At 42.1% G+C, this 24,392-nt stretch overlaps 1 protein-coding gene across 1 annotated transcript in view; it reads left to right on the plus strand.

Annotated features, from left to right (window-relative positions):
• LOC307118330 (A disintegrin and metalloproteinase with thrombospondin motifs 17-like) overlaps positions 1 to 17,427 on the plus strand; it is a gene marked incomplete at its 5' end in the record, with an annotated part of 69,090 nt that extends 51,663 nt beyond the window's left edge. Inside the window, 2 exons of the mRNA XM_079803912.1 lie at positions 4,240 to 4,417; positions 16,395 to 17,427. Coding sequence (XP_079660038.1) covers positions 4,240 to 4,417; positions 16,395 to 16,546 — 330 coding nt within the window. The 3' untranslated portion in view covers positions 16,547 to 17,427. The remainder of the gene's footprint in view (positions 1 to 4,239; positions 4,418 to 16,394) is intronic.
• Positions 17,428 to 24,392: the final 6,965 nt, after the last annotated feature.

Raw genomic sequence — 24,392 nt, forward strand, 5'->3', positions numbered from 1 at the left:
TTGTATAGCGCTTTTCACAATACACATTGTTTCAAAGCAGCTTTACAGAAAGTGCATTTCATAAATGTACATATGTGTACAAAAATGTTAGAAAGAGAATTTTAAAGAAAAATGTTAGAAAAAGTTAATCAATCATGTATTAATTTAGGCCATAACAACGCTGGCGTTGAGTCGGAATGTCCTTCCCTGTCTTCCTGTTTCAGTGGAAATTATGCCAACACATCGAATAACGTTGCACGTTTCAAGGCACTTTTAATGCTAACCAACAGTCTGCTTTAAAATCAACCAAAAGCCAAATAGCTTTTTAATCATTGTTTTAGGCTGCTGTTGTGGTAACACTACCTTTCTAAAATCATTTGAAGAGTTAACACCGTAATTTGACATTTTAAAATGTCATATTGAAGAACTCAGAGCTTTCTGGAGTTTCTGTACTCCTATTCATCTGTAAGGGTGTTCTCCTGACACACACTTTTGTAATCTGGAGCTTTAATTAGCCTGACAAGCCAGACCCAAATCAAGATGTTGCGTCTGGGAACTCACCATTGACAGGGCTCAATCCGAGGGGCGGGATAAACGGTTGTCTGTCAAATTCCTTCTGCACGCAATTGGATAGCGCCACAACCAACCAAAGCTGAGCTAACTTTAGTTGATAGATTAAACTCCGAATACATCTTCCTTTCTTACGAATGACTTCAGTGCCGTTCTTAGTTCTTTCCTCAAAGAAAAGCTTAACTCCAAGTCTTCCAGAGTAGCGACCAAAACCTCAGCTTCTTTGTTTACCTGTAGCACGCAGAACCTCCGCAACTCCGCTCCGTCTTTATGTTAAGCCCGCCCACCAACTCTATACACGCTGTGATTGGCCTGACCAAAGTTTGGTTTTTCCAGCTCTGAGGTCTACCGAGAGTTTTTAGACTACACTCGCGGCAAAATACATTTTCTGCCGCTAGGGTGCGTCTAGATTTCTAGGCTAATATTTAATAGCTCAAATCAAAAACTGACTTCTCTTGAGGGAGCCGTAGACTATGATTCTGAGCTGCCATTGATTAGCAAATTAGATGCTTTTGGGTCGGAGTGTGCAATGCCTCTTCTCTTTCTTAGTACTCGTTCTGAAATCACTCCACTCACACTTTCCCTGACTGCAGTTATTTACTAGACTCTGGCGACAGGCAACACTGAGATCAATGCTAACCTGCCACGCTGATTTAATTTTCAATAGCCCTTCATCTCTTGTAAAACGTGAAATATTGTCCACTGTTGAAAGGATTTTGGGTTCCCTCGGAGGCAGGGAAATGTATTGCTTTGCACCTTTTGCCACTTCGGAAAACAATTTTTGTTTGTGTCGTCTGTAGCTATGGCAGCCGACAGTTCCTATTCTCCAGTCCAGGGGTTTTCAACGGGGGGTCCGCGGCAGCATCCCAGTGTGCCTAATTTCTGTGAAATGAAAGTGTTACAAAATAGTTTACCATAGCTAAAGTTAGGAAATTAAAGTCTGCATAAATGTCTTTCCCACATTGGAATGTATTAAATAAAATGAATGTATGATCATTTTAATGCAAATTACACAATTCAAAAGTTTGGGGTCAATAAGATAATTTCTTTTTGAAAGAAAGAATTTTATTCAGGAAGGTTGCATTATTGATCAAAAGTGACAGAAAAGTACAATTGTTACAATTGTAATGATACAAAAAATGATTTTTTAAAATAAATGCATCACGGCTAAACAAAAAATATTAAGCAGCACATCTATTTCAACAATGATAATAATACATATTTTTTGAGCAGCAAATCATATTAGCATATTAGAATGATTTCTGAAGGATCATGTGACACTTAAGACTGGATAATGGCTAATGAAAATTCAGCTTTGTATCACAGGAATAAATTACATTTTATATATTATATATAAAATATATTACAATAAAAACATTTTTAAATGTAATATTTAACAATATTTCTGTATTTTAAATCAAATAAATCCAGCCGTTCTGAGCAGTAAGAGACTTCTGTACTGAGGATTATTGATGTCAGTGATGTTGTCTGTGCCATAATCAGGTAAATTTATTTTGTGTTCATCATTTCATCATGCCGTCTGCTCTCAGTTCTACTCAGCCAGTGATGGACTAACTGAATTTGTCCCTGCCCTGTTGAACTATAAGTCTATTAAAATGTATTTGATTATAACAGAGATACGTTGATTTAATTTTGACTGCGTGTTAATGGAGAAATAAAGCTTCTTTTGGGTCTTAACTGCGTGAGCGTGACGATTGTTGCTGATATGCTGACATTATGACTCCTGCTCATCTCACAGGAAGCAGAACAGTATATTATTGAGGACAGTGTTGTCTTCCTCTGGAAATCTGATTCAGTCCATTTGCAATGAGCAGACTCACCAAGAATCTTGCATGTGTTCGTATATTACATATTTTGTCCAATTTGAATATGAATTTTTTTTTTTTTTTTTTTACAAGCTGAGGGTTTTTGGTAATCAGCATCACACTACAGATGCTGTTGATAGAGCTTGAGTTATTTTAAACCTGCAACACTCCATGAATTTGTGTAGCCACAGGTTTATTCATTGACTGTTTCACAACTTCAGGGCTGCGTTCAGCCCCGACAAAACGTTGCAAAACATTTTTTTAAACGGAAACGGTGCTGCGTTGAACACCCTGTTCTGATGACGCAAGTGTTGCAACTACGGCAGCTGAGAAGGCCATTCTTTGTGTTATTTTTGAAGAATTTTCGGAGCCTGATGAAATCGATATAAATACGTGTTTAATACTGCAAAATATGCTCGATGCAATCACTGCCCTTGCCGTCCAGAATAAAACTATAGAATAGAACATCCCCATCCCATTGAATTAACTTTTTTATCTCCTGGATAAAAATCAATTCTAATTTAAATCATTTTATTTCTAGTTCTTACTTTTTTCTTTATTTTACATTTTTATGTAAAGCACTTAATTACCATTGTGTATGAAATTTGGTATATAAATAAACTTGCCTTGCAATGAAGCTAAAAATATAAACAACTAGGCCTACATCATCATGTTGATATGCTATATTTTTTACTATAAAACTCTTACGAAAATTAATGTCTTCTAATATCTTCAATTGTTGCGGATACTGAGCTGCAGCAGACACATGTAAACAACTTTACTTGGACGCTTTGTGCAAGCCGTCTCTTTAATACAGCGTGGTTTATATACATGTTGCTGCTGATGGGGCTGACATTTTTGACACACCCACCAAACAAGAGAAAACGCATCTCAAACCCGTTGCACACATGGTTGCACACCAGGAAACATGACGTTCAACCCGGAAATGGTTTGAGCTTGAACGTGCCACAGTTGTTGTCTTGTAGTGTGGCTCACATGATCCCAATCCATTTATAATATTCTACTATTATCTATTAATATTCTAGGATGCAGTTGATCAATAATGTGGAGGCCTGTGAAAATGTCTGAATCTTTAGATACTTTTTCAGCTTGAAAACAGCAAAATTGTAAACATGAGCAGAAATGTCAAGCGAAAGCTGAACCGTTTGAGAGTTTTCAAGCACTTACAGCACACAATGTAAATTAGGTCAGGCTTATAAATCTTTTTTTTTTCTGAACAGAAAAGAGGAAATGTCGGTTTTGCCTGGAGATAGCACTGCTCATTAGGGTACCATGAAATGCAATACAAATGTAATACAATGACTAGCACGAGTTCAAAGACTGTCCCATTGACTAAATGTATAAAAATGCTTTTTCATACATAAAGTTGTTTTCCTTTTTTTTTCTTAAGTATTGTTTGGTTATTGCTTAAATTGTATGGATGCATTTTTGCAATGTTTACTGGTTTATTTAGCTGCTGCTGTTATCATATTTAGTACATTTTTTGTAGTGTTCAAAGGTTTTTATTCTCATTATTGGAATATTTTATTTATTCATTTTTTGTTTTTTTTGTTTGCCATTTTATTTTGTCACATTGTAAGCAGAGCAAATAGCCCAAGTGTAATATTCTATGGGAGAAATCATACAGTAAAACCGTTGCTATAAAAAATTTATTTCTGGTTATCTACATAATCTGATTATCTGATAATCTATTATTTAAATATGGTAGAGTGGTTAAATTTCAAGTAGAGTTGATAAGTGTAGAAATGAGCTGTTTAGAAATATTGATTATGCATTTAAAATGAGGTCTGTCAGAGTGAAAATGTTTTAAATCTATTGTGATGTCATCATTGATTCATTGCAGTGCTCATCATCCTGTGGGCGGGGCTTGCAATCCAGAGTGGTCCAATGCATGCACAAAGTGACCGGTCGGCATGGCAGCAACTGCCCAGTAGTCCTGAAGCCCCCCACGTACAGGCAGTGTCATCAGGGGGCGTGTAACGTAAAAATCAACGTGAACACCATCACCTCCCCTAGACTGGGTAAGACCGTTAAAGACATTTGTGTATCCTGATGTGTACACTCAGAGCCGGCGCCAGGACACATGAACTGGGGGGGGGCATTCTTAATTCTTGAGGGGGCCATGGCGTTCCAGAGGGTGGGTCCCCCTCACATTTCAGGGAGCGGGGTTACACATTGAGACAAATCAGATCTGAGTGTGCAATGCCTCCTCTTGCCCCCTCGTGGCGCCGGGCCTGTATGCAGTCATGTCCCGCTGTTCATTATTTGTCCCTGAGTTTTCAGTTTCAACCAGAAATATGTCACACACACACACACACAAAAAAATCTATTTAATCTCTTTTTATGATGCATTACTAAAGTTACATCATATTACTTGATATTGATTTTATAGCATCATTTGGCATTAAAAGATGAGCTTTACGATGTATAGACTTTATGGGTTTTATCGTTAATTAAAACTACAACTAAACTAAAACTAATTTAATAAAAAAAGTACTTTTGAAAAAGTACAAAAGTACTTGAAATAAAATAAACAATAACTGAAATCAAATAAAATGTAAATAAAACTTGCTTATTTTATTTCAGCTAGTTGACAAGGCAATATTTCTCTTTTTTTTTTAGTTTGTTGAAGTACTAAAATAACTAAAACTAAATAAACTAAAGCTTGACTATACAGACATTTAAAAAAATAATAAAAATGACAACACCCAACAAAAAACTAAAACTTTAACTAAAGTTAAAATGAAAACAGAAAATATAAAGATTTTATCTAATTCAAAATATTAACAAAAATATCCTAGTATATCAATCATACTAAAATAACACTTTTAACACTATAGAATTTAATTGTTTTACATTATTACACTTAATTATTACATTAATACATTACATTAATACACAATTATTAAACGCAGTTAATTTCATTTTACATGTATTTAAGTAATATAATATCTATCTATCTATCTATCTATCTATCTATCTATCTATCTATCTATCTATCTATCTATCTATCTATCTATCTATCTATCTATCTATCTATCTATCTATCTATCTATCTCTCTATCTCTCTATCTCTCTATCTCTCTATCTATCTATCTATCTATCTATCTATCTATCTATCTATCTATCTATCTATCTATCTATCTATCTATCTATCTCTCTATCTCTCTATCTATCTCTCTATCTATCTATCTATCTATCTATCTATCTATCTATCTATCTATCTATCTATCTATCTATCTATCTATCTATCTCTCTATCTCTCTATCTATCTCTCTATCTCTCTATCTCTCTCTATATATATATATATATATATATATATATATATATATATATATATATATATATAATGAATTCAAAGTATGTATGCACACATTCAAACATCACTTAAGTAAGTGCTCTGTGCGATTTGAGCTAGGTTACCTACTCACACTGTACGAGTAGATCGCATGCGATGTAAAGCCAAAGCTCACGGTTTATGTGCTCACAATGTGCAAGTGAAATATGCACGAAAAAACCTAGAATAGAGAGATAGCCTATCAAATGCATCAGCTATCGATATCAAGAGCATTTACAATTTATGTATATAAATGAACATTATTATTAGGGTAGGCCTACTTTTATTATTAAATTGATATTACATTTATTGCCCCCACGGTAATTTTATAACGCATCAATGCATAACCGATACTCTGCATAATAAAAGAATAGATAGATTAGCTTAATTACTCCTCATTATTTAAATACATTTTGCCCAATTAAACAAGGAATTATAGGCCTAGAATTAAAATGATTATCAGTCTATAATATGTCATAACACTGCAATAATATTATCAGAAAGTAAGAGCAGCTTTATTTCAAAAACAACTTGTTTAACACGAAATGGGCCTACTTCTCTTCTAATTTGTTTCACAATATGGGTCACAAGAGAAATATTAAGAATATAAATTAAGACAGTTATAGGCCTATCAGCATATTTTAAAGAAGATGAATCTTGTCTCTGTGAGAATATGCGCCGAAAGCTCGTCAGATTTTACTTTCACTTTCACCGACTTTCGCACACATTGCGTTTTTGCGTGATATCCACTGACTCGCCTTCATGATTTAAAACAAAAAGAAAAAAAAATCTTTATTGGGCCGTGACATTTTGTCATTCTTTTCTTTTGTCAAATGATGGACAACGGTTCACAAAATTTTCCCATGATAATAAAATTAAGTAAATATTAAATAATAGTAAATAAAATAATTTGTGAAAGTAAAACAAGTAAATTAATATTCAAAGTTAAATGAATAAAAGAGGCACTGAAAGGCTAAACACGGTGGTTTGAACGTCTTAGATTATCCATTTTACAACACCAACTGGAGGCAAGCAACAGTTTGCAAAATTTCTGCTATTTGATAACTGCCTAGAGATCTTAAAGATCTCCCTCTTTTCGTTTTCTTTCTTGCTGCATTAAAGATGAAATGGTTCAACTTCTGCTTTCGCGCAGGCGCAGTGATGAGAAATAGGGCAATCAGTTCGTAGCTCTGCTTCAGCTGTTTAATAACCTCATGAGGAGCGACCAGAATTTCTGACATGCCAGAAATTCATCCGACCATCCGATTGCCGATCAGGAGAGGTTTGTCGCCTCTCGTTTCCCCCTGTACACTGCACGAACACCTCACGACAAATGACGCATGATAAAGCTGAAAATCGGCCCGACCCAAAAAAGAGTCGCATGAGTCAGAATTCGGCTCGAAATCGGACGAAAATCGCAGTGTATGCCCAGCTTTAGCTAAAATGCAAAAGAACCAGTACACAGCTATTTCAGCTCCAAAAGAAAGCGTCCTGCACACTGTGCGATTTTTTTAAATCCTCTGCGAATGTTGCTTGACAGACTGTACGAACATGATCCCCGATGTAATACATGTCACACTGTAGGATCTCAGTTGTCATTATGTCACGACAGTCAGACGCGAAAAACGGACGCAAGCAAGAGACTCGTACGGACTGAGTTTTACGTCATCAATCCGTGACACGTTCGGTAACGGTGAGCCGCATTCACAGAATTCCTTTTTACCCCTGTCATGATACAGCGGTGAGGACACGTCATATATACACTCCTTTTCCCTCCATAGCTCAATAAGTTTCTCTTCTTGCTGTACAATCCACCTGACTCTTTTCGACATGTTTCCTGTTGTGATTTGATGTTGTCGCACAAAATGCGTCATCAGGTTCTGCGCTCCTATTGGTTCTTGATTTGACAGTCGTCCTAGGAGAAGTCACACTGCAGGATTGCGCCTCAAATCTTCTGACACTGACAGAATTTTGTCCGAGGTAAAATTTGATCGCAACGGTCATTAATCGGTTGTCGGTGCACATGTCAAAACTAAGGATCAAAGACTTCAGATTTTAGCCTAGGATCAGAGAAATCTTTTAGGATTTCACAATTTGTCTCAAACGGCCAAATCGTGGCCAAAATCGCACAGTGTGCACCCGGCTTAAGTTTAATAAATTGCAACGTTTCAACCACAAGCAGCTTCGTCAGGCAAAGAAAGCGGCAAATATGAACAACTTTTATATCAACATAATAAATAATCACACCTGATTATAATAATAATCAGGGAATTAACAAATCATCCAATTAACCAATGAAAAAATCCCAAGAAATGTTTTAACAAAGTAAAAAAAATAAAAATAATTAATAATGAACAAATAAACATTCTACGATTTTTTTTTTAAAGATCAAAATCCAAGTTAAGACCTTTAGGACAAAGAGTGTTCAATGTAAACATAAAAAGTGTTCCCTTGTGTTCCAAATCATAGCATGCTGCCTATTTAGGCATTATAAGTCAATTGCAACTCCTCATTATATTTTAAATGTACTGTAAACCTGCCGCTGTCGAGTGATCCAAAATTAGTCCATTTCCATTTCAGGTGCTGCCTTAGATGTACTGTGGGCAGTAAACAGCTCACTAGGTTTGGGAATAGATCCTTTCTTTGCTTTAAGCAATAAACATTTCATTGTACTGCATAAACATTTCATAGCCAAGACATCTGTTAAAAGAAGCATCATCTGGAAAGCATCACGTTCAAATAATATGAAAAACATCTAAATAAGAGCAGATTCACATACGCTCTAAATATTGGAATGTCCTTCTACACTTAAAGGAACTGTATGTAAGAAATGTATTTCAATTAATCATAAAATCGCCCTGATATGTCACTAGACATTAAGAAATCATGTTAATTTCAAATATTTATATCACTGACAACAGTTGTCCGGCCAGGATATTGTCATTTTAAAAGTGAAGTTGCAGCCCTCAACTGATGTTGATGTTGACATGTTGTGTTTTGGCCTGAAGCGCCACCCTCCACCTTTCTACTAATCACGAAGTCAGTAGTGTTTCGGCATCCGGGTTGCCAGCTCTGCTCTAGTTACAACAGCTGCAGCTACAAACTTTTTGGATAAAAAATAAAACTTTACGAAACCTAAAAGACCTCGTTATGAATCAGAAAAACGTTGTGACAATGAAAAAACAAAGAACTTGCTGTGTAGGACTCGTCACTTGCCATTGGAAGTTCCTTGTAGCAGCCTACGTTCCTGCTGGATTCTGCAGCCTATCTGGCAACCTCGAGTCAGGGGGAGGGGGAGAGGGGATACACCGCTCTACAGTAATTTGAAAGTGATTGCAGTACCAGTTTTGGCCACAATCTTACATACATTTCCTTTAACTAAAATGTTGCTTGCGCAAATAATTACAAAGAATCTGCAGTAACACTTTACAATATGATCTTGTGTTCACATTAGCTAATGCATTAGTTAAAACAAACTGACAATGCATAATATATTTTAAAAGCGTTTCGAAATCTTTAATGTTAGTAAGTAAAAAATATAGTTGTTTGTTGTTCATGTTAGTTCACAGTGCATTAACTAATGTTATAAATACTTTTGATTTTAAAAAAAGTAAATGTTGAAACACAACACACTCATTATATAGACAAATTTATATTAAAATATGAACAGAGAACGAAAAACAAACAACAGAGTCTGGGGCACCTTGATGTATTTTAAAAAAATAACCCTATAGCCTATTCGGATGGTAATTGTTTCTCATGTGGATGTCTTTAAAAATAAATTAGCATGGCACTTCAGTCATAAAACTCATGCATTCGGATGGCGATTTATTCATGATGGTGGAGCAAGTTTTGAACGTGTTGCTCACGTTGTCAGTTGCTGCTGTAAATGTCATATGCTTGGAAAAATAGAAATAAATACATATTTAATTTAACCTTGGAGTTTTTGAAGGAAAAAACAAAGTAGGTAAATCTGCCAGGGATTTTTACATGGGTGGTGGGAGAAAAACGTCCGGTTACGTATGTAACCCTCGTTCCCTGAGGAGGGAACGGAGACGTACGTTAGTGACTAACGAATGGGGGTTTCGCTTAGAAGCCAATCATCTTCATCGTATTCAACAGCGCCCAATGGCAGTGCCAATGCCATGGGCATGCGGAATTTGCATGCGTAACTCCGCCCCACCTCGTGGGTATATAAGGAAGTACGCTGCGAACATCGCATTATGTTACTGCTGCAGGAGCCAAGACTGAACTCCGCGTTCCAGGCAGCACAGCTGACGTGGCTAAGGAAACGTACGTCTCCGTTCCCTCCTCAGGGAACGAGGGTTACATACGTAACCGGACGTTCCCTTTCGTTCAGTCACTACGACGTACGTTAGTGACTAACGAATGGGGGAACCTGTAAAACAGCGCCACTCAGCTGTCATCCAGTGCCCTGCGTAAGTGTGAGATCCCGCCACTTAAGGCCCTAGGACTCCCACTTATCACAGGATTACCAAGGTACACTGGGAAGCATATCCCAGTGAGGGAATGCCAAGGTGCCTACCGTAGGGAGGACTTAGAGAATACACATATGACCCGCTGAGGGTTGCATATGGAAGATCTCTAGGGTACCAGCCGAAGGTGGATTTTTAACCCTAGGGGTGGCAGGGACTTGCCAAGGGAAAGACACCTGCTCACTGAGGAGGCTTACGGTGGGAATACTCGTGTGGGGGTCGCCAGAGGGGAACCATGCACACGGAGCACCTGGCCGGACATGAGGGTCTGGGCTCGAAAGGGCAGACTGAACTGATGTCGGCGTCGACAGTGCTGGAGGAGCTCAGGGCTCTCGGGGAGCTCACCTGAGGAAAATATCGCACGTATCCAGTCATGGGAGTGGAATGGCGAGCAAGCGAAGACACCTGAGCGTGGTCCATTACCGGCCCCTCGGGGGGGCGAGTACAAAGTCGGACACTGGCTCCACTCGGAGATTGTAGAATCTGGCGAATGTGTTGGGTGTCGCCCAGCCTGCAGCTCTGCAGATGTCTGTTAGCGAGGCGCCATGCGCTAGAGCCCAAGAGGAGGCCACACTCCGGGTGGAGTGTGCCCTCACACCAAGGGGACATGGTCGACCTTGCTGCTGGTAAGCCAAAACAATGGTGTCCACCACCAAGTGAGACAACCTCTGCTTTGAGAGAGCACTTCCCTTCCGCTCTCCACCATAACAGACAAAGAGCTGGTCTGAGGTCCTGAAACACTGCGTCATGTCTACGTAGGCGCGGAGAGCGCGTACTGGACAGAGCAATGCCAAGGCTGGGTCTGCCTCCTCCAAAGGCAGCGCTTGCAGGTTCACCACCTGATCTCTGGAACGGAGTGGTGGGAACCTTGGGCACATATCCGGGCCGGGGTCTCAGGATCACGTGAGAGTTAGCCGGCCCGAACTCAAGGCACGCTTCGTCAACCGAAAATGCTTGCAGGTCCCCGACCCTCTAAGCGAGGCCAATGCGGTCAGCAGAGCCGTCTTCATAGACAAGAGCTTAATCTCGGCCGACCGCAAAGGCTCAAGGGAGGCCTCTACAGAGCACTTAAGACTACTGAGAGGTCCCAAGAGGGAACGAGAGGAGAGCGAGGAAGATTCAGTCTCCTCGCCCCCCTCAGGAACCTGATGATCAGGTCGTGCTGCTACTTACCTTATTGTCTCCCAGGAGATCGTGGTAGGCAGATATTGCGGCCACGTACACTTAAGGGTGGAAGGAGACAGCCTTCGTCCCACCCCCTCCTGGAGAAACGAAGCACAGACCCGATCGGGCATTTCCAGGGGTCTTCCTGGCGGGAAGAGCACCATGTGACGAAGAGGTCCCACTTCAACGCATAGAGGTGTCGTGTAGACTCTGCCCTAGCGGAAGTGATGGTAGCGACCACCGCAGGTGGAGGGCTACTCAAACCAGCCGCGTCCCGTCCAGAAGCCACACGTGGAGCTTCCAGAACGCTGGATGCGGGTGCCAAAAGGTGCCCCGTCTCTGAGGAGTCTCAGAGGAATAGGCCAGGGAGGGGCTGTCGCAAGGAGTAGCAGTTCTGAGAACCAGGTCCGGCCGTGCCAACGGGGCGACCAACATGACCTGCTCCTTGTCCTCCCTGATCTTGCACAGTACCTGTGCGAGAAGGCTCACTGGGGGAAACGCATAATAGCGTAGCCCCGACGACCAGCTGTGCGCCAGTGCATCCGTGCCGACCATAGGTCAGGGAATAATACAGGGAGCAATGGGAAGAGTCCTGGGAGGCAACAGGACTACCTGTGCGTCACCGAACCGTTCCCATATCAGCTGGGCCGTCTGGGGATGGAGTCTCCATTCTCCAGGAAGTGGCTGAAGCCGTGAGAGCTCGAGGCTGCACGGTTCAGGACTCCCAGGATGTGGGCAGCATGAAGGGACCTCAGATGCTTCTGACTCCATAAAACGAGATGGCGGGCGAGTTGAGACATACGGCGGGAGCGTAGACCGCCCGGCCGTGTCGTCTGTCCTGACTAGTACATGTTGACCCTTCAGCAACGCTCGGAAGCGGTGCAGGGCGAACCGTACTGCCAGCAACTCGAGGCAATTGACATGCAGAAGGCACTGGGGTCCTATCCAGGAGCCCGTGGCTGCTTGTCCATTGCACATGGCACCCCAGCCCGTGGATGATGCATCTGTTGATACAACAAGATGCCTGGAAACTCGTTCTAAGGACACTCGGGTCCGTAGAAAGCTGAGGTTCGACCACGGGGAGAGAGTCTGTAAGCAGGCCCGAGTCACTTGTACCCGGAGCGTGCCAGACTGCCATGCCCATCTCGGGACTCGATCGCGTAGCCCGTGCTGAAGCGGTCTCATATGAAGCAATCCGAGCGGCGTTACCGCGGCTGCAGATGCCATATGCCCCAGGAGCCTCTGAAACAGTTTCAGTGGAACCGCACTCTTGCCCTCGACTTGTCGAAGGGAAGTCAGCAGAGACTGCGCGCGCTCGCTCGAAAGCAGCGCGCACATGGCGACCGAGTCGATCCATACCGAGAAAAGAGATCCTCTGCGCGGGGCAAAGTTTGCTCTTCTCCCAGTTGACCCGAAGGCCCAGACGGGCTAGGTGATGGAGCACCAAATCTCTGTGTCCGCAAACCTGCTCTCGAGAGTGACCCAGTAAGCCAGTCGTCGAGGTAATTCAGGATGCGAACCCCGTGCTGCCGAAGGGGCGCAAGGGCTGCCTCGGCAATCTTCGTAAAGACGCGAGGGGACAGAGATAGCCCGAATGGTAGAACTGCGTACTGATATGCCCGCCCCTCGAAAGCAAACCGTAGGAACGGTCTGTGTCGAGGTAGAATGGAGACATGGAAGTAGGCGTCCTTCAGGTCGATCGCTGCAACCAATCGACTGGACGAACGCTTTCGAAAAGGCGTTTCGCTGTCAACATCTTGAACGGAAACCGGTGGAGGTAACGGTTCAAGACGCGCAGGTCCAGGATCGGTCAAGCCCACCGGTCTTTATGGGTACAATGAAGTACGGGCTGTAACACCCGGAATTCACCTCGGCTGGAGGGACAGGTTCGATCGCACCCTTCGCCAGTAGGGTGGCAACCTCCGCTCGCATGACGGGGGCATTAGCCCCGATCATAGTGGAACGGACTCCCCGAAAGCGGGGAGGAACCTGCGCGAACTGAATCGCGTAGCCGCACCTGACTGTCTTCGCGACCCAGCGGGACAGCCCTGGAATCTGAAGCCAGGCTCCCAGGAACTGCACCAGCGGGGTCAATCGGACTACAGGTGTACCCGGAGTGGGGCAGCGATGCAGCGTTACCGACCCGGACAAGGGAGGCTGTTGGGCGTCCCGGTGTGGGGGTGCGGTTAACGGCTGCGTCCTGACAGAGGAGACCAGGGAAGGACGCGCGTTCCACTGGGGTCTGCTCTGCCAGGAGGCTGGCGACAGAGAGGGATGCGAGTGGCGGGACCCGTGGGTGGCGCGCACTGTCATCACCGGTCTCTGGGTTCTCAGAGACAGGAACATGAGTTCTTCCCAAGCGCTGCTAGCCCGGGGGCCAGCAGCGGAAGGATTTTCCCCCGGCCCTCCACCGGGGGAAGGAGAGGCCCTGCTACCATCCCCTGGGAAGAACTGGAACCCATCTCTGAGTTGTCCACTTCCAGCGTGGCGTTTAACCAGGCTGGGGAGCGGACTGGGCGTCATCCTCAACCACCTCCACGGCGCGGCCCGGGTGAAGGCTGCTGCTGGGGCCGGGCGGGAGGAGGGAGGGCGCCCTCGGCGGCGAGCGGACTGAGGCGACTGAGCCGGCGGCTGGTGCAGCAGCTGGCCGCCGGGGCAGTACGTGTTACAGCCTCAGTCTGCTCTGGGGCGGCCGAGAACTGTTGGGCGCAGTTCCCAGCCGCGCCGCCGAAGAGGCCAGCCTGGGATATGGGTGAGTTGAGGGGGCGGGCCCACTCAACGTCCTCCAAATCACCAGGTAAGGCCAGGTAACTGCCCGTAGCTCTGCAGGACCACGCCACCGAAGTAGACGAGCCCACAGGCTTTGGGAGGGTGCTTAGGACAGCCACACCACGCCACGTCAAGCCCTCTGTGGACACCGTAGTGCGCAACAGAGAGTTCAACAGTGGGGGTGAGGGGGCCCCAGTGTACCCTAGGCCGCGGCCCCATCAAGGGCAGAGAAGGTGGAGGAGGCCACCAAACGATCGCGGGAAGCACGGGGACTTCCAGGACCGCGTGATCTCCTCATGTACCTCGGGAGCGAAAGGCATTGGGGGCGGGGCCCAACAGCTGTCGGGTGCCGTCCCCAAAAACCAATCGCGCAACCACGAGCACTCGCGACTGGGCGGAGTTCCACACCAGCGCGAGACTCGCGGCTGCCCGAGATAACATGGCTGTCAACCTTAGGTCGGATCAGGCAGCGCTGACACACCCGGAGGCGGAGCACAACTCCTAATCGTCATCCCCAAAGGACTCCAGCCCACCTTGGGATGCGGCGATCGACATCTCACTGCTATCTGGAGCGTGAACGAAACGAACGAGGCGTCAGAGACGGGCCGCTGTTTCAGTCCAACACTCGCGGGTTTAAGCAATGTGCAAGAGGGGGCGTGGCCCGAGGAATGATCGTCGGGGTTCTTAATACCACGGCACCGCACTCAGGTCACCCTGGCCACCAGCCAAAGTACCGCCTCACTCGGAGACGGTAGATTGGGGTGTGGCAGAGGGGACTCTCTCTCCTCACGGAGATCACTGAGTCTCGACCGCAACATCGCGATGGTCACGTTCCCGCAGTGGGAACATGACGCATCCACAAACACTGCCCGAACGTGCTGAAGCCCAAACACATCGAGCAGTGAATGTGCCCATAGACAGCAACGGAGATCGATCGCACCCGGAAGTGCACGGGCGAACCGTCTTGAAAAAGACGTGCCACGCGCAAGCTCTTTTTGTGAGAGGAAAGCTCTGCAGAGTGCCGAAGCGCCCAGGGAACACACACACAGCTGTTGCAGATCACTGCACAGATCAGCAGGCAGGCAGCATGAGATCGCTGGAACGCGCCGTAACACCAACACCCTGGAGAACCGCTGGTCTCTCGAAGACTGAAGAGAAGACTTCAGAATTCAGGCTTGTAGGAGTGAAGAGATCCTCTTGGCTCCAAAGCAGAAACATAATGCGATGTTCGCAGCGTACTTCCTTATATACCCACGAGGTGGGGCGGAGTTACGCATGCAAATTCCGCATGCCCATGGCATTGGCACTGCCATTGGGCGCTGTTGAATACGATGAAGATGATTGGCTTCTAAGCGAAACCCCCATTCGTTAGTCACTAACGTACGTCGTAGTGACTGAACGAAAGGGAACACTGACATTCTGGATTCGGACCGCAATAAAATCACCAACTAGCCCCTGTAAATGTCCCCATGAGAAACACTTACCCTCCAAATAGGGCTTATGACAACAAACTCACAAAAATCTTACAACTGTCATGAACAAATCAAATATGTTCTGATAAATTATTCTTAAAAGTGTCAACAAATCATCATTATAATTTTGCAGAGCTATTGGGTCTATATTTTAAAATGAGGAAGAACTAATAAGGTCGTAATAATATTTTCATTAGTTCAACTATATTTTCATCAGTTTAACAGAAAGAATAAAGGCATAGTTACTTTTTTGTCCATTCTTCTTTGAATTTTTGGTCTACATTGTATCAGAATAATTCAGTGTCATTGCGTTCATGATCAGACGTATCACTGTATCAGTGTCTTTATTTGCACATGATGAAATATGTGCGCATACACGGTGCTTGTCCATGTTTGGAGCACTGGAGTATATGAAATATGTCCATACAAATTTGGAACACAGTCCGAATTTGGATAATGGAACCTTATTTATTGTAAAGTGTTTATGAAGCGGCAAGTAACACATTCATTCAACACATTTGGAGTAGAGAGACTAAAATAGTATTCTTTGTAAAACACTCCAATGATCTGTTTTATTTACAAATTCAAAAAATAATTTTCACAGTGTAAAACAGCAACATTGAACTTTGCGGACGCTGGCAAAAATGTTGTCTTCTAGGTGAACTGCACACATTTACATGTCTGGAGTGATGTATTCATGTTGTCAGGGATCATGTCATATAATTGAATCTCTGAAATGTCCTTCTGTCATTCCTGGCAGCTGCATTGACGTACAAGTGCACGGGGGATCAGTGGGCGGTTTACTGCAGGGTGATCCGAGACAAGAACCTGTGCCAGGACATGCGCTGGTACCAACGCTGCTGCCAGACCTGCAGAGACTTTTACACCAACAAAATGCCCCCCAAGAGTTAATGACCCCGGGCACAACAACACATAGAGGTTTATTTTTGCCTTTCCCATTTGTACTGTCAAGAATAATATGTTTTATATTTTTTAAATGTTATTACGTGAAAATGAAAGCAGCCTGAAAGCAGTCTAACAGATATTTTCAAGCAGAACACACTATGCAAACTTTTGAAGGCACTGAGGTTTGTTACCACCAAAGTACTTGCAGTGTGTTCGCCAAGCGTTTGCGTACTTGCATTACATTTGTTTCTTGTTTTTGGACTTGAAGGTTCCTTGTTTTGTCATGCTTTGCTGTAATCCACCCTTTAGTCCCTGGAAGTGACTCATTTCTCCAGATAACCAGCTGTGGTTGCTTTCTTCAGGCCACTGGTTGGCCAATAACTGATGGACTTTTTTTCAAAACTTGTTTTTGCTTTTATTTCTTAGTATAATAATAACAACGTGTATGTTGGCTCTGTACCCAAAACCTAGTGATCTGCCTTGCTCCTTACAAATGGTTTCAATAGAGCTTGGAATTAAAGGGTTAGTTCACCCAAAAATGAAAAATCTGTCATTAAATACTTACCCTCATGTCGTTAGACACCCGTAAGAACTTTGTTCATCTTCGGAACACAATTTAAGATATTTTTGTTGAAATCCTCCATTGGCAGCAATGAAATTTCCTCTCTCAAGACCCATGAAAGGTACCCAACCACGACACATGCGCGAGAATATGACATAGAGCCGACGTTCTGACACATGACCCGGAAGCGAGGAACTTTGTTTACAAGCAGAGGAAGATGCGGCGTATCTAAGCTGTTGAATTCTACATTGATCGTGCTTTGGGTCTTGGCGTACAGAAAACAAATGCATGGTAAATAGCTAGGCAGCATGTGCAATACCTCATTAATATAAAAATAAAAATGCCAAACGTTACTTACTCAACAGATAGTGTACGTCATATTCTCGTGCATGTGTCGTGGTGCTTTGTGAGTTCACGTCAGAGGCCCAGACGGAAGACAAGAACTTGTTGAATAAAGTCGTTGCGCACAAAAACGATTCTCGTCGCTTCATAAAATTATTGTAGAACCACTGTAGTGAGATGGACTATTTTAACGCCGTCTTTAGTACCTTTTATGGGTTTTGAGAGAGGAAATGTCGTTGCTGCCAATGGAGGCCTTTCTGAGCCATCAGATTTTAACTAAAATATCTTAATTTGTGTTCCGAAGATGAACAAAGGTCTTACAGGTGTCGAACAACATGAGAGTAAGTAATTAATAATGACAGATTTTTCATTTTATCAGTTCATGCATTCCTTTGGAATCAAACCCCATGATATTGGCGTTACAAGTGCCATACTCTACTGTTTGAGATATATCCTTGAATTATGCATGCATATAATAATAGATTATGCAATGCATTATTGTAGTTCTCATTATCTGCAGCAAAAGAAGACATCAAGGTGGTATAATCATGTTGCCTACCTTTTTGAACAGCCTTCACACTGAGCCTTAAAATACTGTCTATGTAGGCAGCTCACTAGGTTTTGGAAAAGAGCTGAAGTAGCTTGTGTTATTTAATTCATAAAGAGCCATCTCAATGCAGTCGATCAGCCAAGTTGATAATAAGAGACCCATCTGAGTAGTTTTTCTCTTTGAGGTTTATGTATTTGATATAAAACCTGGCTCATTTGTGGTTCTCTCTCAGAATGTGGCCACTTTCTTTTTCTCATCTAGGTTTCTTTGCCACACTCTCTGTGGGCTTTAGTAGATATTTGCTGTGTTGTTTCATATATTTTAACAGTTCATGATCTCTTCTGCAGTGTAAACAAGTGAGTCTCAAGTAGCCTGTATCGTTAGTTCACCCCAAAATCAAAATGTTGTCATTATTTTACTCATGTCGTTACTCATTATTTTACTCATAAGCTCTTGTCCTTTGGAACCAGTATGGTGATAGATCTTCTTTTGAACACTAGACATTTTCCGTAATGTCTACTTAAATTGCACAGAGGTATCTTGAAAAAAAAAAAAAGATACATTACCGCTTAAAAATAGACTTTTACTCAGCATTAAATAGTTCAAAAGTGACAGTAAAGACATGTATAATGTTACAAAAGATTTATATTCTATTCAAAATAAATGCTGTTCTCCTGAACTTTCTATTCATCAAAGAATCCTTAAAATAAAGTGTCACCATTTCCTCACAAATATTAATCAACGTTGATGGAGTAATGATGCTGAAAATGTAGATTTGTATTAAATTCCATTTTAAAATATATTCAAATAGTTTTTCTGTGACTGTAATATTGCAGACTTTTGAACAGTATTGTAACAACACTGTAAATTATATGATCAATAAGTTATGACAACATATGTTTTTACATTGTTTTAACTCATCAAATTAAGTAAAGCAATTTTAATTTTTTTTGTATAAGTTATACAAGATACAACTCATTTTTCAAGTCAGTTTAACATAATATAAGTTGGAATAACTTACTGTGCGTTCACACCAGATGCGACTTGCGCAAATAAATCACGCTATTCACTTGTAGTTGGACGCTTGTACATTTAGAGTTTACTTGCTTCATTCACGCGTGACATTAGCCTTCATTCGCAAGCTCCTGATTGGTTAACGCGGCCCGGATATCCACCAAAGTTTTTCAACTTGCGCGAATTGAGCCGCAGAATGTCTATTCGTGTCTTTGCATTGACTTAACACCTTCATTCACGTCTGGTGTGAACGCACCATTAAACAAGTTGATTGTGCTTAAAAACACTTTAGGCTGCAACTTTTTTTACAGTGTATGTAATGACACTCTAATGGTGCTTTTGGTCTTTCTTGGGGCCTGACAACCTTTGCTTACTATATGCTTTTCATTTTATGGAAAACAGTTGAATAACATTCTCCAAAACATCTAACAAGTAATAAAGGACATGAGGATAAATAAATGACAAGAGAATTTTTAGTTTTGGGGTGCAGTGTTCCTTTAAGGTGTAGTAAAATCAGGGTACAGGAAATGTTATGTATGTGTCTAATCATCTTTTAGGGATCATTCACACAGAACACGTTTTTGCGTTTAAAAACACGAGATGGACAGCGAAGCGGGAAAAAACACGTTTTTAGAACGCCGCTATTCATGAGACGCTGTAAAAAACGCAAGCGCAGCGGTGCGTTTACATTGAAAAACGACTAAAAAAAATTCCGCAATGGAACTGTGTTCTGTGTGAAGTCTGATGGTGCTGCAGTGCCACAGTTGTCGCACTCAAACATGCTATTCTTGAGTCTTTGTGCTTGTTACATCTGATTCATTTGTCATCAGTATGAGACAATAATGCCTTTGTTTAAATGTGTAATTGTTGTTATTATTGTAGTTTTCACTTTGTGCAATAGAGGCAGTACACATGCATCCTATGTATAGACAGACCCTTTTTATTTCACAGAATTTAAGAATAATAGCAACATATTTTGTTACAAACATTACAGTCCAAATCTCATAAATAATATTTGGATACAATTTATAGGAGTTTATAAGGTACTTTAGAGTTAGGATGTGGTCAGAAAATGTGAAATTTTAAGTGTATTTCATAAAATAACCCCTTGGCTGAGAGTGACACTGCATATGTGTGCATGAGAGACTCCGTTTCAAAACATACTAAGCTGCCTACTGCCTACATAGGGAGCTGCCTGCTAAGATAGCATCCTAACTGAAATAAAACCTTGTGGAGTTTTATGCTACTTCAATAAGAATGAAATGCATAGCCTACAAATTGACCTTCACACACCATTGATGCCTTAAAATGCTCACTAGGTTTTGGAACAGAGCTTGTGTGGGTGTTTGAGACCTTGGCTGTGATCTACCAGGTTGCACAAGGTCACAACAGGTGCTAGACAAATTTCACTACTGTGAAATTCAGCCGTTTTTTTTTCTTTCTTTCACGTTTTGTTCTTTTACTTTTGTATGTATTTAAATGAAACGTGTTTTTTAATGTTTGTTAGGATTATTTAATACGTTGTATCTACCTGCTTCTGTCAGAACTATTTGGTGCAACAGCTTCATGTTCCAGGTACAGTGAATATTGCTTCTGTCTTCCAGTACTGTATGTCAGTAGTTGCACATGTGATTGGTTTAAACTTCCACTTTTGATGGTGCTAATTTGAACATTTCAGACTGTTCGTACAAAAAAAAACAAATAATAATAATAAATGTATATCCTGTATTATTATGATTTTGTGTGTGTATACATCAATGTTAAATGATCTTTTACGCTTATAATCAATATCTTGATTTGAGTTTTATGTTGTACTATCATTTACACATTCAGCCCCTTATTAAAGACGTTTGGTTTTTCTTTGTCCTTTGCAGATTTCCATTTACTTTTTTTGCTTCAAATGTTTAGTTTACTTGATTTGGTTAAAGCTTTTTATTTAACAATGTTTTAAATGTCTATGAAGAAATTGAATGGGAAACTGTCATGTTTCATCACGCTGCAAATTACAATATGAGCATTTTAATTATTGTAATCTGGTTTCCCACATGATGTTTTATCAGAGGAGAGCTCTTGGTTTTGTTCAGAGGTCTCAGCATCACAATCACAACCTTGTGAAGTTCCCCCGGCTCGTTCTTCAGCAGTTGTTTGCGTTTTCATTTTGCTGATTCTAAAGTTTGTCGGCTGTAACACTGTGAATATATTGCGTGAGCGTATGCATGACGGACGGCTGCGCGGCCTGCTGTTCTCACCCGTAAATCTGCCTCTGTCAGTGTAATGACACTGGCGTAGCTGTGAAGGACGTGAGGAGAAGGTCATCGCCGCATTTAAGTGATCGTCTCAAATCCTCTGTATGCTGGAGGCTCTTTGTGTTACGGTGGGTGTTCTAACATACGCACATTAACACAAAATAGGCTGTTTGCTTTCCTAATACACATTCCTGTCCTTATTGTGAATGTTTCATTGGCGCATGGTATTAAAAAGACGTCATACTCTTCTTAAAATGTAATAATGTGCCTCTGAAACTATTGTCTTTTTCAGCTGACATCTCCAGGGGCGTCGTAAAAGGCATGGGGAAGATTAAGACAGGCTCTTACCAAGCAGATTGAGCATCTCGTCCTTAAGGAAGCCGTGGATACCATCATAACAGCCAGTGAACCTCTCCAGAATATATGGCGTCTATTTCTGCATCTGTCGGCGCGTGAGAGCAGATCGTTGAAGCGTTTTCAGCACTGTAGTCATGACCTCATGAAGATCTCCATCTGGAATTTCAGCACAGACGTTTTCTTCACGTATTATGCAGTGAGTTTCACAAGCAACTTTTTCCTCAATTTACTCAACAACTCCTCTGGCGGGAGCCCCTGCAGAAATCTGCCTCTCGCTCCTTAAAATGCTCAAACTCTTTGGATGAATGATGTGTGGACACTCTAGAGTAAAACATCTCCATCATCTTTTCTTTGTTTTGGTTTCATTGTAGCCACAGATGTTCAGTGGAAATCTCTGGCGATGTCTCATCACTTACAAAAGACAACATTCTTTTAGATGTGTTTTGCCACCATCTGTCTGGCTACAGGTTTGACATGGGTTTAATAATTGATATTCACTGTATTATTGTTCTAAATCATGGATGTTTCTCCTGAAAAGACCAGCATAGCCAAGATGTTCAATTTAGTTGGTGAGGCTGTTTGATAAAATAAGTCTTGATGGTTTATTTGGTAACATCTTACAACATTTATGAATCTTAGTTTAACATTTTACAGCATTTAATAATCTTAGTTGATCTTAATTTAAACATTTACAAAAGTTGTATCATTCATATTATTTAGTGGATCTATTGTAACAACGTACAGTTGTATTAACTAATATTAACATACATTAATAAATACTGTATCAAATGTATTGCACATTGTTAGTTAATGCCTTATAACGTAATGGAATAATGGAACTTATTGTAAAGTGTTACCATTTATTTAATTAAAGGATATAATTTACTCAACCTCATATCATTCCAATTCAACCATTCAACACACAATCAAGGTTTTTGGCCAAGATTATGAGTGACTAACACTTTACATATTGGTAAGTTCATCACACAACATTATTATAATGTATATAAATCTTTTTGTCATGCCTGTTGCAGGTGAATTGATGTGTGTGTGTGTGTGTGTGTGTGTGTGTGTGTGTGTGTGTGTGTGTGTGTGTGTGTGTGTGTGTGTGTGTGTGTGTGTGTGTGTGTGTGTGTGTGTGTGTGTGTGTGTGTGTGTGTGTGTGTGTGTGTGTGTGTGTGTGTGTGTGTGTGTGTGTGTGTGTGTGTGTGTGTGTACACCGATCAGGCATAACATAATGACTAATATTATTCATATTATACTTAATAATGTGTTGGTCAAACACATTTTGCTGCCAAAACAGCCCTGACCCGTCGAGGCATTGACTCCACTAGACCCCTGAAGGTGTGCTGTGGTATGTGGCACCAAAATGTTTGCAGCAGATCCTTTAATTCCTGTAAGTTGCGATGTGGGCCCTCCATGGATCGATCTTGTTCAGCACATCCCACAGACCTTCGATTGGATTGAGATCTGGGGAATTTGGAGGCCAAGTCAACACCTCAAACTCGTTGTGCTCTTCAAACCATTCCTGAACCATTTTTGCTTTGTGGCAGGGCACATTATCCTACTGAAAGAGGCCACAGCCACCAGGGAATACCATTTCCATGAAAGCGTGTACATGGTCTGCAACAATGCTTAGGTAGGTGGTACGTGTCAAAGTAACATCCACATGGATGGCAGGACCCAAGGTTTCTCAGCAGAACATTGCCCAATGCATCACACTGCCTCTGCCGGCTTGCCTTCTTCTCATAGTGCATCCTGGTGCCATGTGTTCCCCAGGTAAGCCACGCACACGCAACCGGCCATCCACGTGATGTAAAAGAAAACGTGATTCATCAGACCAGACCACCTTCTTCCATTGCTCCGTGGTCCAGTTCTGATGCTCACGTGCCCACTGTTGGTGCTTTCGGTGGTGGACAGGGGTCAGCATGGGCACCCTGACTGGTCTGCAAATATGCAGCCCCATACACAATAAACTGCGATGCACTGTGTATTCTGACACCTTTCTATCAGAACCAGCATTAACTTCTTGAGCAATTTGAGCTACAGTAGCTCGTCTGTTTGATCGGACCACACAGGCCAGCCTTTCGCTCCCCACGTGCATCAATGAGCCTTGGCCGCCCATGACCCTGTCGCCGGTTCATCACTGTTCCTTCCTTGGACCACTTTTGATAAATACTGACCACTGCAGACGGGAGAGCTGCAGTTTTGGAGATGCTCTGACCCAGTCATGTAGTCATTACAATTTGGTCCTTGTCAAACTCGCTGTAATCCTTACGCTTGCCCATTTTTCCTGCTTCTAAAATATCAACTTTGAGTACAAAATGTTCACTTGCTGCCTAATATATCCCACTCACTAACAGGTGCCGTGATGAAGAGATAATCAGTGTTATTCACTTCACCTGTCAGAATGTTATGCCTGATCGGTGTGTGTGTGTGTGTGTCTGTGTGTGTGTGTGTGTGTGTGTGTGTGTGGGTATGTTTTTGTGAAATATCAGGACACAAATGTGTATAATGACATGGGTATGACATAGGTATTACAAAAAGAGGGTGAAATATGAGGACGTTCCCCATGTCCTAATGCGGTTTGTTCGGTATAAAAACCATTACGCCTATGGAATGTCCTCACATTTCACAAAAACAAACGTGTGTGTGTGTGTGTGTGTGTGTTTACTGTGTAAACTATGTTGCAAAATGCAGTTAAATTGTATTTTTCAATATTTCTTTATTATTAATAATATATTTTGTCGTTGCGACAATGGGATTTACAGTGCATGATTT

Source organism: Gobio gobio (assembly GCF_949357685.1).
Source record: "Gobio gobio genome assembly, chromosome: 2".
Taxonomy (NCBI): domain Eukaryota; kingdom Metazoa; phylum Chordata; class Actinopteri; order Cypriniformes; family Gobionidae; genus Gobio; species Gobio gobio.